Source organism: Equus przewalskii, chromosome 27 (genome assembly GCF_037783145.1).
Source record: "Equus przewalskii isolate Varuska chromosome 27, EquPr2, whole genome shotgun sequence".
In the NCBI taxonomy this organism is placed as follows: Eukaryota; Metazoa; Chordata; class Mammalia; order Perissodactyla; family Equidae; genus Equus; species Equus przewalskii.
In genome coordinates, this window is record NC_091857.1 from 36,754,712 (window position 1) to 36,770,538 (window position 15,827).

The 15,827-nt window shown below is 49.4% G+C and overlaps 1 protein-coding gene across 2 annotated transcripts in view; it reads left to right on the forward strand.

Moving 5' to 3' along the window:
* The first annotated feature begins 556 nt into the window (after positions 1-556).
* Positions 557-15,827, forward strand: part of BACE2 (beta-secretase 2) — a 90,630-nt gene continuing 75,359 nt past the window's right edge. Inside the window, exon 1 of one of the 2 annotated variants that reach the window (XM_070597799.1) lies at positions 557-3,719. In XM_070597799.1, coding sequence (XP_070453900.1) covers positions 2,949-3,719 — 771 coding nt within the window. In that variant the 5' untranslated portion in view covers positions 557-2,948. The remainder of the gene's footprint in view (positions 3,720-15,827) is intronic. The other variant, XM_070597798.1, reaches the window with a different exon arrangement.

Below are 15,827 nucleotides of genomic sequence, written 5' to 3' on the forward strand. Positions count from 1 at the left end.
GAGAGGAAAGGTGATCCTTGATATAGCCTGCAAACTTAAGGACCAGCTCTTACTGCGCCTTTTCTTCCCAGTCTTTGACACAGTGCCTGACACATAAGACTCCTTATATGTTGAAAATGACTTAAGATGCAAATGTAGAAACCAAAGACAGATGGTAGGAAAACAGCGGTTAGGAAAGTGCGGTTTTACCCTTTCAGGGGGTCCTTTAGCTCAAAAATATTTTTATGTTAAAACTAAAGTGTTATTTTCCCTTTTCTCATTCATGCCTTCCTGCGCCTTGGGTAGAATTTTCCAGAGGCTTCCTAACACACTGAATGCAGAAGCAGATGTGAGAATCAGCAGCCTTGCGTTAAGTGAGATGGGTCTGCAAAAATGGAAAATAACGTCATTCTTTTCACTAATTTTTTGAAAAGTGCAGTTAGTTTTCATTAAAATGTTATTTATGTTGCTGTGTAATCAGTTTATTATTGTAATTTTTAAATAAATTATTACCTACTGGTAAAATTTCTCAGTTTTATTTCCTAATTTGATAACTATTGATAGAAATGATTTACATAAACAAAAGCTCTTTGGGGTCCTCAATTTTTAAGAGTGGAATGGGGTGCTGAGACCAAAAGGTTTGACATCCGCTGGTGTCAAAGGAAGTCAGAAGTAGCAGCAAGAGCAGTCAACATCAGCAAACACATTGATGACAATCTTTCTGGCTAAGTGCCACGTATTCCAGGAAGGAGTTCCTGGTTAGCTCCTTGGGCTGGGGGGTGAGACTCCTCCTCAATTTGGGCTGTCCAAGGACATGCTAACGATGACGTCCACCCTTCGAAAGAAGGAAGGGCCCATCCCACTTGTGGGGCTTTGTGGACCAAGGAAGTGTGTGGCAGAAAATGGCGGCATTCACTGATGCTGGAAGGAGGTAGAGGCGGGGAGAGAAGGGAGGGTGGAAGCTATGGGTGCAGTGAGGGAGCATGGGCCAGTCTGAAGACGTTGTGGGGGTGCTATGGGGAAGTGAGGTGTTCACCGTCTCCCCCCTCCTCCTCTGCATTGCTCACCAATACTGCGGGAAGTGGCTTCTTTCTTGAAGAAGTGCTTCAAGGATGGTATTAAACAAAATGGATGCTACCCCATCAGAGGACTGCCACCTATGATTTCAATTAAAACACCTGGATGATAAAATTATTGTTTCTCAAATCCAGCCAGCCCCACAGTTCTGAGTAGGGATTAAGAACTCTAGGACCACTTATAAAAATAGAGATGACCAAGGGGACGGTCAGATGCTGTCACTTCAGCCTGCATTATTTTCTGATGAGACAGCTCTGCCATCCATTAAAACTGCATGAGCTCCTCTGCGACTATATCTTAATGCATCTGTTTACCCGCAAACTTAAACTAACCCTCTCAAAATGAAAAGCTCATGAATACTAACACTAGAAGGAGTCAGGAGTTTCATGAAGGACAAACCTTTATTAGACTTGATTTTTTAAAATTTCCCTTGTGGTTTTTAATTATTAGAGAGAGCAAATGTCCCTAATGTTGAACTTATACATCACGTAGCCCCTATGTCAATGTCCTTAATAAATTCCGTGTGCTTTTTACAAGGTTACATTCTTCAGGGAGCTGTCTGAATGTCTTTTTGAACCCCCCAAGACTGAACACTGAGGAGTATAAATAATCATTTTTTAAAAATTACACTTCCTCTACAACCTTGAATTTGAATGTGAATATATGAATGTAATGGTTCTGAAAGAACTATGCAGATTTATGGGGAATATCAATTTAGATTATATCATGGGACCCAACTCGCCTTTCTTTGTGTGGCTGAAGATTTGTTAAAGTTGGGATATAGTTTGGGGAAAATGTGATTTATAGTTAAAGTCATCAAAAAATCAATACAGCTGAAGATCTCTCACAAAAGGGTCCCTTGCAGAGCCAGAGCTGGTTTTAAAATTGAGAAGACAGAAATAAAAATCAAATCTTGAGCAGAAGTAGCTGGAAATTGCACGGAGGAGGGAAGCTTTGCAGCGACCTCCCCACTGTTTGAAGATGGGCTTGCATGTTTTTAAAACAGCCAACATAATTCAGCTGGAGGAGGTAGAAAGATTTTTCTACTCCCTGTTTCAGTAGCAATCGATGGACGTTAGCGTGTATAATTGTTCCCCCTGCGTTTAGCACCTAAAATAAAATAGCCCTCATTGCTTGCATTACTAAACGCATTTCTGCGGGCTTGGTGTCTATGGCTAAACAAGTATTAATTAGATAATCCGCCAGGAGCTGGCTGGGGGAGGAAGGGGAGAGATGGAAGGCAGCGTGCAGACTTGGCGGCCCCGATCTGGGATCCTGACAGCAACTTGCTAGGTAGCCTGAGGGAGTCCTGGGGGAGCTGAGGGAACAGCTCCAGCTGCGTCGTATCTGCATTACGGACCAGCGTGGGGCGGAGAAGCCCAGGCTCAGAGGCCACTGCAGACGCCACCTCCTCAGCGGGAAACGCGGGGCTCAGGCAGGCTGCAACAGCAGCTACCCCACCCCACACCCCTGCCCAGGATTTCTAGGGAGAAGTCTCTAAACCTCTGCCGTCCTCGCCTGCCTCCCTCAACCCTGGACCCTCTCAGCTTCCACTCAGACCTCATCAAAATCACTCAGTTGGGGAAGGGGGCTGAGGAAGGGGAAATGGGCAGGAATGGGGGCGGGGGAGGGGGAAGCAGCCAGACCCGGGTGGGCTGAAGTAAGGAGGGATGAACTTGGCGAGGAGAGGCGCAGACTCGTTGACTCCTCGAGATGCTCACGGCTCTTTTACGATTCCCTGCTCTCCTCTCTGACTCCAAGTCACTCCTGCCAGCCCCCGCTGCTGCGGGGCGAGGAGACACCCACGGGGGCCCCTTGCGCGCCGCGCCGGGGGGCCAGTTCAGGCCTTCGCTGCCCCTTTAAGGGTTCCCGAAACTTTCGCCTGGTATCGGATGAGCCTCGTCACATCCGTTGGCCGGGGCCGCCGGGGCGCGTTCCGAGGAAATTCGGGACTCGAGTTTCCCCGGGAAGAGGCGCGGCCCGAGACGAGCGAGAGTGGACAGGGCGGGTCCGAGTGGACCCCGGCGGCCCCCGCGCCTGTCTTTGACCTTGGCGGCGGGGGAGGGGCCCAGCCCTTGCGGGGCAGCCGCCGCCCGCCAGAGGGGGCAGCGGCGACCAACTTGCTCAACTTGGCGGCGCGGGCTGGGGCGGCTCTGGCGCCTCCGCCTCCTCTTCTTCCCCCGAGCCTCCTCCTCCCCCGGTCCTCCTCGCATCCGCCGCCGCCGCCGCCGGCCCCGCTGCGCGCCCAGCCCTGCCCCACAGCCCCGCGCGCCGCCGAGTCGCTGAGCCGCCGCCGCCGGACGGGACAGGACGGGCCGGGCCGGGCGCGCTCTCCGGGCCCCGCCGCGGGCATGGGCGCGCTGGCCCGGGCGCTGCTGCTGCCGCTGCTGGCCCAGTGGCTCCTGCGCGCGGCCCCGGCGCTGGCCCCCGCGCCCTTCACGCTGCCCCTCCGGGTGGCCGTGGCCACTAGCCGCGGAGCTGCGCCCACCCCCAGGCCCGGGACCCCCTCCGAGCCCCGCGCCGTGCCCCGCGCCGACGGCCTGGCGCTCGCCCTGGAGCCCGCCGGGGGCGCGGCCAACTTCTTGGCCATGGTGGACAACCTGCAAGGGGACTCTGGCCGCGGCTACTACCTGGAGATGCTGATCGGGACCCCCCCACAGAAGGTAGGTCAGTGGGAGTCCGCTCGCCCGCGCACCAGACCCGGCGCCCTGCCGCCCGTGCCATTCCCCCCGGCTGCAGCCGCGGGCTTTTCGGGGACTCGTGGGGGCGCCCAGCGATACCTCGGCGCGGCTTGGCGTCGTCCCCAAAGCAGTAGCTGTCCCCAGTCCCCGGAGAGCAGATCGGGGACACGCAGAAGGGCTCTGGTGCGCCGGGAGCGGGGACGCGCACACTCGGGACGCCGAGCGCAGGCAGCCCTGCCCGGGGCCCCGCCGAGGGGTGTGTGCAAGTGTTTCAGAACTTGTTAGCTCTCCACCTCCGTGGGCTGGCGGCTGAGAAGACCTGTAACTTGCCTCTAAGATAGGATTTCCTTCCGGTGCCCCACACCTTCCAGCGAGGTGGCGGTGGGCCTGGGGCGCGATGCTGTTGTTACTGGGGAATCACTTTGGGTTGATATTCTCCCTTCACCCCCCGCCCCCATGCTGTCTCATTGCTCAAGAGGCTCTTGGCCGGCCTCCACCGGTGCAGCACCTTTGAAAAGCGATTTATGCGGGAGCTCAGCACAGAGCGACCCTGTCCGTGGAGGCTCGCTCGCTGCCCGCCCAGGCTGCCCGGTTTCCCGGCGCCGCTTCCCTCGCTCTGAGCCGCCTTGACAGCCTCTTGGCGGTCCCACTGCCCAGCCCCTCTGCACGGAGCCAAGCGTCTGCACACGTGTGTGGGGAAAGCATCAAGTGCTGTAAAGATCCTGGGAAAAAATAGGGGCTGAGCTAGGCTTCCGGGGGACCAAGTGGCCTCACAATGACAAAATGAAAATAAAGTTAAACAGCTTTCTTTTCCTCTTATTCTGATTTTCATTTATTAGCACTTTTTGTGGCAAGAAACAAATGCTCTCAGGCTTCTTAATCTTAAGAAAAACAAAGCCCAGGAGTTGATTTGGCCCTCGTCCTCCTTCCAAACTAGCTGATCCGAGTGGGATTCGAAGTCAGGTTTTTCTTATCACTGGAATACTCTGTCTGAAGATACTTTATTTTTGCTTTTAACATTGTCGTTTGGGTTTTAGTTCTGCTTCGATTGCCCCATAAATAGAACAGACTCATGACTTTGGTGTAATTCTAATTAAATTACTCAAGACTCTCTTAAGAGGGACACGCCATGCTAATTCTTTTAAAAAAAGAAACTACTGAATAACTTCTATACTTGTGTAATTGGTTTAGGGGGGGAAAAAAACCTTAAAAAATTTATCCTGCTCAAAACGTGGATTCCAGTTGCTCTTGTCTGAGTGTTGTCTTTGCCGTCTCCCAGGGTGGCTGTGGCTGGAGGGCAGAGGGGGGAACTGAGAAGGAGTCAGCTGAGAAAGCTTTTCTGGACCACAAGATCTTGGTGCTGGGAAAAACCACCACGTGGAAACGTGTTGGTGGTGAGAACCTCTTAGGATCCGCCTTTCACAAGATTCCTTTCACAAGATTTCACAAGATGTTGAGGATGAAGTTCTTTTGTAGCCTAAGGGTAATCTTTTGGAACAAGCTCTAAATGACTCTCCAGCTGGGAAATGTGTGCCTTGATGAAAAAAAGGCTTGGGTAGATTTTGGAGTGGAAAGGAATTCTCTCTGCTAAAGTAAAGTAGATTTGGGCAGCCTGGGTGCTGTGACAAAAGGATGCCCATCTCCCTCCAGAGAAGAAGGGAAGGGAAAAAAGCCTCAAGAAGAATTAAAAATATTTCTCTTGGGTCTCAAAAACAGCAAAAGAAGAGAAAGCTTTCCTAAATAATAGCTTGTCTTTATTAATTAATCCAATGACTTTTACTTTAAAATGATGATGTTTAATTGATTAATAGAAATGTATTGAGTTCCTTTGCTTATATATTTACCTTGGCCAAGGAAGTAGTTCATTCAAGGTTATTTGTCAGTGAAACATTTGCATGTTTCCAGGGAGGGCTGCTTTTAACAATCCAGATTTAATTTTTACATTTGGCGGGGAATGAAATATTCTGTGCTTCCTTCCTGGCCTGATTTAGTAATAAGCTGCTTTATAGCAAAATCCATGAGTACGATCTTTCCGAATGCCTCTTGTAAACTCTTGGTGTTAGCGACAAGTGCATCAGGAGTCCTTTCTTCTCTGTCCCTCCCTGAAATGTCTCTGAGCACCAGCAGGGTGTTTGCAGCGGGCCGGAGCGGGCAGCTGTGGGGCGACTTCTGAACCTGGAGTGAGTTTTTCTGCTCTATTAATGGCCAAGAGTCATGCTTTTATTCTCTGCTGATTCTCCAAAGCCTAAAATAAAATTTGCTTAGGTGGAGAGAAAAGTGGAATTATAAATTCAAGCAGTAAATAACCAAGAATTTTTTGAGAATTAAGTACTAGTCATAGATGGTGTGGAGGGCTCCCCTCGCAGCAGGCGCTGTGCTGTGTGTTTTGTGTGTGCGCTCCCTGGGGATCTTCACAGTTCTTATACCCATTTAGCAGATGGGAAAACTGAAGCTTGGAGAGGTTGAATGACTTGCTCAGGGCAACAGGGCAAGAAAAGAAAGGAGAGCCAGCAATCGAACCCAAGTTCTGAACCACCAGGCAGGTGCCTGCTCCCTTCCATTCCTGCCTCCTGATTTCTTTTCTTTGGTTTTTGGCCTCAAACTACACTTTCCAGCCAGAGATCTCTGAACCTTACACCCCAAGGTGTTAGGGACTTAATGTAAGACCCCAACTGGGCTGTCCCACGCCCTACACTCCCCCTGTCTCCTCCCCTTCCTTCAGGGCAATGTTTAAGGCATGGCATAATGAATACATAGTTGGATCCAGGTATGCACGGGAAACAAAGTGAGAGAGAAGATTCAGCAGGACCTAGAGCTGCACAGATCTCGCTCTCCCGTGGGAAAGCCACCCGTTGGAAATGTGCTCGTTCCCTGAACGCTCTAATCAAGAGCAGAGGGCCCTTGTTCTGTCTGACACTCTTTAAGACATCCCAGTCATCTGCCCAGAAGCCGGTGTGAGCGCCCAGCCACGTTGGCATGGAGATGACTGCCGGGTGTTTGATAGCATTATGTGACTTCTTTCTAACAGTAGAGAACCAGCATCTGCTTGAACCTTGCAATTTGGTCTTATTAATAATAATAATAATAATGGTGTTCAAAAGTGATTATAATTATAGCAATTTCCTTTTTTTTTTTAAAAAAAAAAAAGGACTTTCATCCTAACGCAATAAATACATGGAAGATGCTAAAGGTCTGTTGTATGTGCCTTGTAATGGCTTCAAAAAGGTTTTTGGGGTTTCTGATGAGAGATTGTTATCTCTACTCATATGGATAAAACAGACAGCAAAACGATTTTCCTATTTAAACATTGAATGTAAAGAGCTAAGATTATTTTGGGGACTCGCATTTTAATCATGGCATATTGGCTCGATGATCGCTTCTCAATACACAATTTTTTGGAAGACCTTGGATTGAAAATATGTACCAAACATATGTGGTTTAGGAGTTTGTCTTTTTCAGAATAAGCCATCTAGTGTCCCCAAATTACATTAAGCTCACTGCAGGGGAGGTGGAGAAAAGGAAGGCCAGCAGGGAGACATTTGATGGAACAAGATGGTAAACTGTTATGAACAATGAGAAAAGGAGTGATTACTGGGACTAAAAGAACAGGGAAGGCAAAGCTACGTTCTCACTAACTCCTCTGAGGAAAAGGTGGCAGCTCCTAGGCTTTGGAGAAAGAATTCCCCATCAAAGGTCCTATGACAGAGGACTGTGCAAGGCCAAGCCAAGGCCTCTGCTCCGAACAGCCTGGAGGGGCAGTTCAAGAAATCATTAACAACTGTAGTATGAACAGCTAACCTTTATGTCAGGCCTATTGGGTGTTGGCCGCCATGCTGAATATTTCGCACGCCACCTCACTTAATCCTCGCAACAGTCCTATGAAGTATGGACAGTTATGTGACTTAATTTTCAGATGGGGAGACTGAGACTCAGAGATGCCAAGTAGTATGTCCAAGGCCACGCTAGTGGGTGACAAAGCTGGGATATCAGTTGGTCTGCCCAGTTCCACAGTCTGAGCGCTTTCCCACTGCTCTGCCTGTGCCCATGGCTTTCTGAACAACAGCCATCTTCGTGGATCTGTGCATGACTTGGGTGTGGTAGGAAGCATCCGGGACTGAGTACACACGTGACCGTGGACAGGTCGTCAGCCTCCCTGTGCGTCCCTTTCCTCATCAGCAGGTGGTCACTGAAGTTCTTAGTTTCCTGTGGGTGCTGTCATACATTACCATGAACAAGGTGACTGAAAACAACAGAAATGTGTCCCCTCACCGTTCTGGAGGCTAGAAGTCCAAAATGAAAGTGTGGGCGGGCCATGGTTCCTCCAAAGGCTCTAGGAGAGGCTCCCTCCTGCCTCTTCCAGCTCCTGGTGGGGGCCTGTGCCCCTTGGCCTTCCTTGTCTTGTGGGTGCATCGCTGCAACCTCTGCCTCCAACTTCATATGACGTTCTCCCCCGTGTGTGTCTCTCTGTCCAATTTTGCCTCTTCTTCTGAGGAAGCCAGTTATTGGATTAGGGCCCACCCTGATCCAGTCTGACCTCATCTTAGACTGATTACCTCGATCAAGACCGGTAGAAGAGTGTAGGATTTTAACATATCTCTTTGGAGGGACACAATTTAACCCACAATGAGTTCATTCCAAGTTTATTGTTCTATGGATCTTTTTTTCTTTCACTCTATCCCTTTTTGTAATTGCCAATAATTTTTATTGGGAGTTCAACTATAATTTTCATTAAAGGCAGTAGCAAATGGTGGTTATGGTGTTGTATGAACATGGAGCCTGGGACAGGATTGTGCACTTGGGGATGGGGTGGAAGGAGGGGAGGGGAGGGTTTCATATCCTTTTCTGTATTTCTGTGTCAGTTTCCTCACTAGAGAATAATTACTTAGAATTTTAAAATACCTCTTGTCACGTTGCACCAGTGCTAGAATTGCTGGAATTCTTGCGTAACATGGGAAAAGCCCACTTGTGCAAGCTCAGATCACCGGTATTTAAATGCCCGTGACTCACAAATGCTCAGGTTGGGAACAACTCAGATGTGGACGGACGGCTTCACAGCTTGGATTTCATGTTTAAAAAACCTTGTGAGGCCTCTGTCTCCCCCTCTTTAATTGGATATATTTGTTAGAGAATGCCCACCTTTTCGCCTCAAGTACCTCTCTGGCCGTGCCCAGCCCTTTCTCGGCTTCTCTCTGATTTCCTTTGCTGTAGGTAAGTGGGCTTAACTTCGGGGCTTCCTATTTCCCCCTAGAATGACCCCTCTAACTAAAAGTCAAAAGGGAAAGGTTACTTATGGTGGTTAGCTCTTACCGTGAGTGATGTCTCCTTCTGCTAGGGCACGGCTGTGTGGGACCTGCGGAGAGGAATTTCGGGGTGATGGTTTCCCTTCCCCCTGGTGTCCAGCAGCATGCTATGGGATTTACTTTATGTCTCAGACACTGAATGGAGCAGGTCAAGCCCTTGGTCCCTGGATTCAGGGTCCACCTAGGCAGGGGGTGGCTGCTGACTCTTTCTTGCCCCAGCTCCATGCAGAGTGCAGCAGGAGGAGGTGGTGGGTCCTGTGTGATCCAGCTGCTTCTCCCTTCAACCCAAGTGCCAGCCTCGTTTTATGCCTCACAATGGGCCCTCTGCTTACACTTGGCTCCACTGCCGTCTGTCACGTATTCCTCCAAACTGTCACTCTGTTCCGCTTGCCCAGCCTGAGCTAGAAGTTGACACTGGGGCTCATTGTACGTCAGTGACGACAGATACTACCTGGAGAAGAGCACACACCTGTGAGGCGGGTGGACGGCCCGCCTCCTGCATGCTGGTTTCGGGGAGGAATATGAGTAAAGGTGTGAGTCCCGTATTCTGGGCTAGCTTCCCAGGCTGTGGAGAATCAGTGTGTGACACACAGTTGGATTGGCTGTCACTTGGCTCCCCTTTGTCCCATCCTAGCCCATATGAATGATTTGGTTCTTTTTGCCTATTGCTTCTCAATAAAAAATGGTTGCTTTTTTAACTCTTGGGATTCTCAAAGGGGAAAGAAAATACTCTTGGAGTGCTGACATAGCCACGTTAAGGAAACAGAACTAGCAGGTTGGTTTTTGAGGTAATGCCTGCTGCCCAACACAGGTCTCAGGTTGGATGTTGTTGGACTTTTATTACACAGCACATCGTATACCGGTACCTAGAAATACACATTCTGGGCCCTGCCGTTTTAGGAAGATGAAGAGGACTGTCTGAAGACGGGACAGCGCGTGATGCCCTGGGCTGGCTTCATCATTCCAGGGAGCCGTAAAGGGCAGGGGCAGACCTTGCTCCTTCCATTTCACTCCAGACTGGGAATGGCAGAGGGGAATTTATAACCAGCCTTGCAAAGGACAGCCTTTTGCCTCCCTTTGCAGATCTCCAGCCCCTCCAAGAAAAGCGCTGGATAAATGGCCTTATTGGCAGTGGGCAGGGACCTACTTGCAGCACCCCCTCCCCCCCGCTGCCCCCCACCCCCGGAGAAGCCAAAGAAAACCACCCGCAAAGCAGCCCCCTCAGAAGGCGGTACCATGGGGGAAAAAAGTGGAAAGTACTGAGACAAAAAGTTTTCCAGGTGGCAGAGAGGTCGGGATAATCTGGTCTGACCTGTTTCCGGGGCGAGGCCAGAACAAAAGCTGCTGTTTAGGGGAGGTGGGTGTGGATTCCAGAAGCCTCGGGAGAATCCAGAGCCCTTTCCGCTGCATCAGGCTGCCTCCTGGGGAAATTCAGAAGCGTTTTCCAATCGGACAAGCCCCTGGGAAGCAGGCAGAAGTGTGTGGTTTGCACAGTCATTGGGGAGTTAGGCATTTTGGATGCTGGAGCCCAGCTGTGCTGCTTGCCAAATGCTTGATGCGGGACAGAAAATTCCTCCACCTCTCCAAGTCTGTAAACGAGGGGATTTGACCGGGTGACCTGAGAGCCCTTCTAGAAGCTCTAACTCTCAGTGATTATAATCTATTTTGTTTGTGAGAGCTTTAAATAGCTCTCATTTTCATCAGGTGGATGCAGGTAAGCCATCTGGGGATCCGCTAAAATGCAGAATCTGGTTCAGCGCCAGGGAGAGGGGAGGGTGGATGCTGCTGGCTTGCAAGCCACAGCTGGAGTCCTTGCTTCTCAAACCCAGCTGGCCCCGGGAAGGACTAAGAATGCCTTGTAGACTCGGTTAAAAAACACAGATTCCCGAGATCCAGTCCAGACTTACTGGGTGAGGCTCGCTGCACCAGGGCCTTTGAAACTGCACTTTATTACGTCCTCCAAGTCTCCCTTAAGCAGCCAGCCCGGCCCCAGCCCTTGGATGCGGTTCAGAGGCCAGGTGCTCCTCTGCTCAGTGGTTTCCTGTGCAGAATGCGTAGGTTCTTTCATCTTCCTAAATGCTGCTGTTTGGTTACGTGTTTCCTCTGCCCGTTTAGCAAATCTCTACCTCAAGCAGATTGCGTTCCAAGAGCATCCCTGTGTTTGGCAGGTTGGAAACGTGGAGCGTTTCCTCCAGGGAAAGCCCTCTAAAGCAGGGCTGTTCGAAGTCTCCGTGCTGATTGCATCCTTTTTAAATTTCCAGTCTGTCATGGAGCAATAATTTGTAAATCAATAAAAATGAATTACTAGACAAACAAAATGAAAAAAAGACAAGGACAAGCACCACTTTTTAAATTATTAGATTCAGCAGACATCCCATTTCTCCGTTACGCTGATCTCAAAGTCTGGAGCTTCCGCTCAACCTGTGGTTACCACTCTAAAAAGTATGCTTGTTCAATCAGAGGTAGGGCAAATTAGAAGTTGTTACAGTGGTTCCAGTGACAAATTTGTTTTGCCGCCTCGTCCCTTTACCGGACAGTGGTTATTTTTGCTAAAGCAAAGAGGCAATGTGATGGCTTTGGCTTCTCTGCTTCCTAGCCCTCTGAAGAGGGGGTGGGAATAGAGCCCACCCCAGGGGTGGCAAATAGGTCTACCTCAGGGGTTCTCAACCCTGCGAAATTGTGCCTTCCAGGGGATATTTGGCACTGTCTGGAGACGTTTTTGATTGTTACAACTTGGGTGGTCCCACTGGCATCTAGTAGATGGAGCCCAGGGATGCTGCTCAGCATCCTACAACACACAGGACAGCCTGCCTCCCCCTCAGCCCCCAGCCAAAGATTACATGCCTCCAAAGGTCAACAGTGCCGAGGGGGAGAAATCCTGGCAACTCAACACGTCAACTCAGCTGGCCTGGGAGCAGCTGCCCGGAGAGGTGAGGGGAGCATGTCCATCTGAAGTATCTGCTAGGGGCACGAGCCAGGAGTGGCAGCATGCTGACACCTGTTGGTGTCCCCTGATCTTTGCAGTCCTGTCTTGTTCCTAACATCATGATTTTTCTTGCCAGATGCCATAAGGCATTGAGTTAAAAATCGCCTCTAACTGGAGTGATTGGGGATTAAAGAGATGGAAGAATTTTGAACTAGACCTGAAGGATGCACATGCTTTAATCCTTCATCCAGCATATTTATGAAGTGCCTACTGTACGCCAGGCCCTGTACTAAGCTCTGGGACGCAACAGTCCACGAGACACAGATGGTCCTTGCTTTTGTAGAACCTATGTGCTTTTTGGGAAGGCAGCTTGTAAAGAAAGTAAAGGGAAGTTTAAGTAAGTACCGTGAGATAATACAGCCTGGTAACAGGCATGGGTGAAATAAGGCTGCTTTAGAGAGGGCGGCCCCAGAGGACATCTCAGAGGAGGCGCAGTCTAGGCTGTGACCAGCATGATCGGAGGACCCAGCCTTGAGAAGCTGGGGGAGCCGTATTCCAGGTGAGGCCAGGCACTTGAGGGCTCTACCTGGGAGGGCACCTCCCATGTGCCCGGCTTCCGGAGCAGCTCTCCTTTCATCTGTTTTGAAATTGTGCTTTGGGATTTGATTTTTTGAGAAAAAGGGCTTACAAAGAGTGTGAAAACATCATACTACCCCACTTACAGGCAGTGTGTGTGTAGGGAGTGAGGGGTTGGGGGAGGAAGCGTCAAATATGGTTGGTCAGGAGAGTTTCTGAATTAAAAAGGAAAATGAAACTCAGAGCCTGGGGCTGGTGGGTGCAGGAGACCTCTTAGGCTATTGCTGATGTCTCCTAGCAGTGTCTTCAGTTGAGTTCTCCCAGAAACAGACTGAGAGAAGGATGTGAGTGTGGACAGTTTATTTGGGAGGCGATCCCAGGAATCGTGGGTCGGGGGTGGGGAAGTGTGTGTGATGGAGCAGTTACAGGTGTGGGCAATGGGGCTCCATCCTGGGGATCTCTGAGAATGTCCGATAGACTCAGCTGTCCCAGTGGAGGGGCAAGGGAGCTGGGCATCAGTCATCCACTCCTGTCAGTCATGGGCTGAGGGCTGCTCCCAGGGGTACTAACTCTTCAGCATTTGTGGTCCTGCAGCTGGCCAGAGAAAGCCATCAGGTGCATATATGGCGAGGCTTCAGGGTCAGGTGCGCAGAATCGTTGGGGCCAGCACCGTCTGCTGCGTCTGTTGCATCCCTCCTGCCTGGAACTGGGACTGACATGGGTTAGGCTAACATTTGAGGAATAAGAAAATGAAGACTCTACCGCTGAATATATCGGAGAGCATCATTTTGGCCCAGGAATCACAAAACAGAGTTTTCAAGCCCTCCTTTAAAATCCTGACTTCCTAAAGTGATCTAGAATCGAACTCACAAAGCCTTTGTGAGTCAGTCTGGATGGGACCTCTTATTGTGGTGTGTCCTTTGAACTTTTTTCCAGAAGAGGAAGGTGTGATGTGTAGGCATTGAGTAAGAGAAAATGGTGAGGGGGCAAAGAGAGATGATGTTTGAGGCTAAAAGCAACCACAGAACCTTTTTTGAAGACTGAGTGCTCTGAACATAGGACTTTCAAAACCTTTCGAATGGCTGGCACCTTGCGATGTCAAATAGCCATGCAGGAAAGGTTGCGAAACACTGCCCTGTTCCTGATCCGCTGACACGTGTAATCCATAACTAGGTTTACCAAAGTGCGGCTCCCACAGCTTTTGTATGCGTAAGAATTTATTATCTGTTTGCTTATATTCTATATGACATCAGTTCTTAAGGATACACAAATTTCAAAAATATAAAATATTTTTTATCATCCTTCAATCAGTAAATGTATATACATTTTGGCTCGTTAACCCTGTAGGAAACGGGCAACTTCTGTTACCCCAGCTTTTTGTTCACTCCACCCAAATGGGAGTGACTGTAGCCCAGGGGGCTGGTCATGTGGCAGGCCATGTGTTGGGCTGTTTACAGAGGGTGGAGTCCCCGTGTGGCTGTGGAGGATGCTTGCCTTCCCCTCCAAGTCTGAGCTGTGCCTGTTTATCTCAGTCTGTATGGACACACTCCTTGTTGTCTTGGGTTTGAATCATGAGGCTGGCTGGAGAATTGAAAAATTCCAATATTCGTATTCAAACCTTGGGTGAGGCAAGACCTGCTAAACCTCAACTCTAAGCCTCAGGCTCCTACCCAGCTTCACCAGAGCTTTGCATGGGGCTCCTGGGGGTGAGCACAGCCAATGGTGCACCGGTGCACTCTTTCCCTTCTATCTGTAACACCTTGGATCCCCACCCCCGTGAGTGGGTGGAGCCGTGGGGGCCCGGCAGTCCTGGCTCCTCTGGCCAAACCAGCATCTCCACGTACCTCCCAGAGTCTTGAAGCTCTGTTTACACGATCTTTTCCATTGATGCTGTGCGTAAGCCCAATGCAATTGTGATTTCTGGTTCTTTGAATATGAACTTTGACTATATACAAGATGCTGAGATACATGAGATATTGTATATGCGATATTCTTAGACCTGTATGCTGAAACTTCATGCCGGTGTGTCTTGGCATGGGTCTTTTGTTTTTACGCTGGGAGCTTGGTGAGCCTTTTCAGTCTAGAAGCTCATGACCTTAGGTTCTGAGAACTTTTCTAGTAATTGTTCTTTCTCTCTTTGGACCGCCTGTCATCCAGATGTTAATTTTTCAAGAGCACTTTCTTTTTCTCCAAATGTTCCCTTTTTTCTTGCATCTTATTCTTGTTTCAAAGTTGCGCATCTTCTATGTCTTTGAGGATGTTAATTATGATTTTTTTTTTTGAAGTTTTCTTTCTGCTTCCTGCCTTTTCTCTGTTTCCGCTGAATTCCTTTTGTCAGGGCATTTGTCATGGTTTCTGTGCCACGCTAGTGGCTTTCCTCAAATGTCTGGTGATTCCTGGCTGTCTGTTCCTATTTACAAGAGAAGCTGTAAAGGCTGATTGGAAGTCCAGGGCTGCGCGTAGGCCGGGTATGGAGTATAGTTTCATCTTTTATGTCCGTGTCGAGTTTTTGAAACACGGCAGTGATGGTGAATCTGTTACCTGATCAAACTCAGACACCTTCCCAACTCTCTGGCCTGAAGCTTTGTGGCTCCTCAGCTGTGGACAATGGGACCTAAATGAGATCTCCTAGGGGGTTTCAGGGAAAGCCTGTTTTCCTGATAAAAAGTGGCAGGTGCTGCTGGGATTATAATTTCTTCTCCTTCCTGCCTTTGATGAAAATGCAAAGCCTTCAGCAGGGACAGCCGGCTTCTGACCTCCAGCAAGAGGTCAGCGATTTTCTTGGCAACTATCTCTAGAGACTGACTCCTTGATACAGAGAAAAATAAATCCCTACTTGTTTGAGCCACTCTAAATCTATAGTTTTCTATTTATTTGCAGCCAAAAACGTTCCAAATCATGCACCATCACAACTTTCTGGGTGTTGGGAAATGTCTAGGCACGTTACGTATGCATTCATCCTTTGACTCAGAAATCCACTTCTAGGAGTTTACACAAAAGTTACCTTGGGCAAAAATAGGAAAAGCAACTCACAAGGCTATTCTTTGTAGTAGAAACATTGGGAACGACCCAAATGTTCACTGGAAGGGGGCTGATTGAGTAAACCGTGGTCCATCTACACCGGGGAGCACGATGCTGCCGCAAGTGAACCAGGGCTATCTTTAACAACTTCAAGTGAGGAAAGCGAGGTGGAGAACAGAGAGGATGAGTGTGTCTAAGGAAGCAGATACAGCCCATGTAGGCGCCTGTCTCGAGATTGTGCAGGACAGACTTCTCTGACGTTGGGGT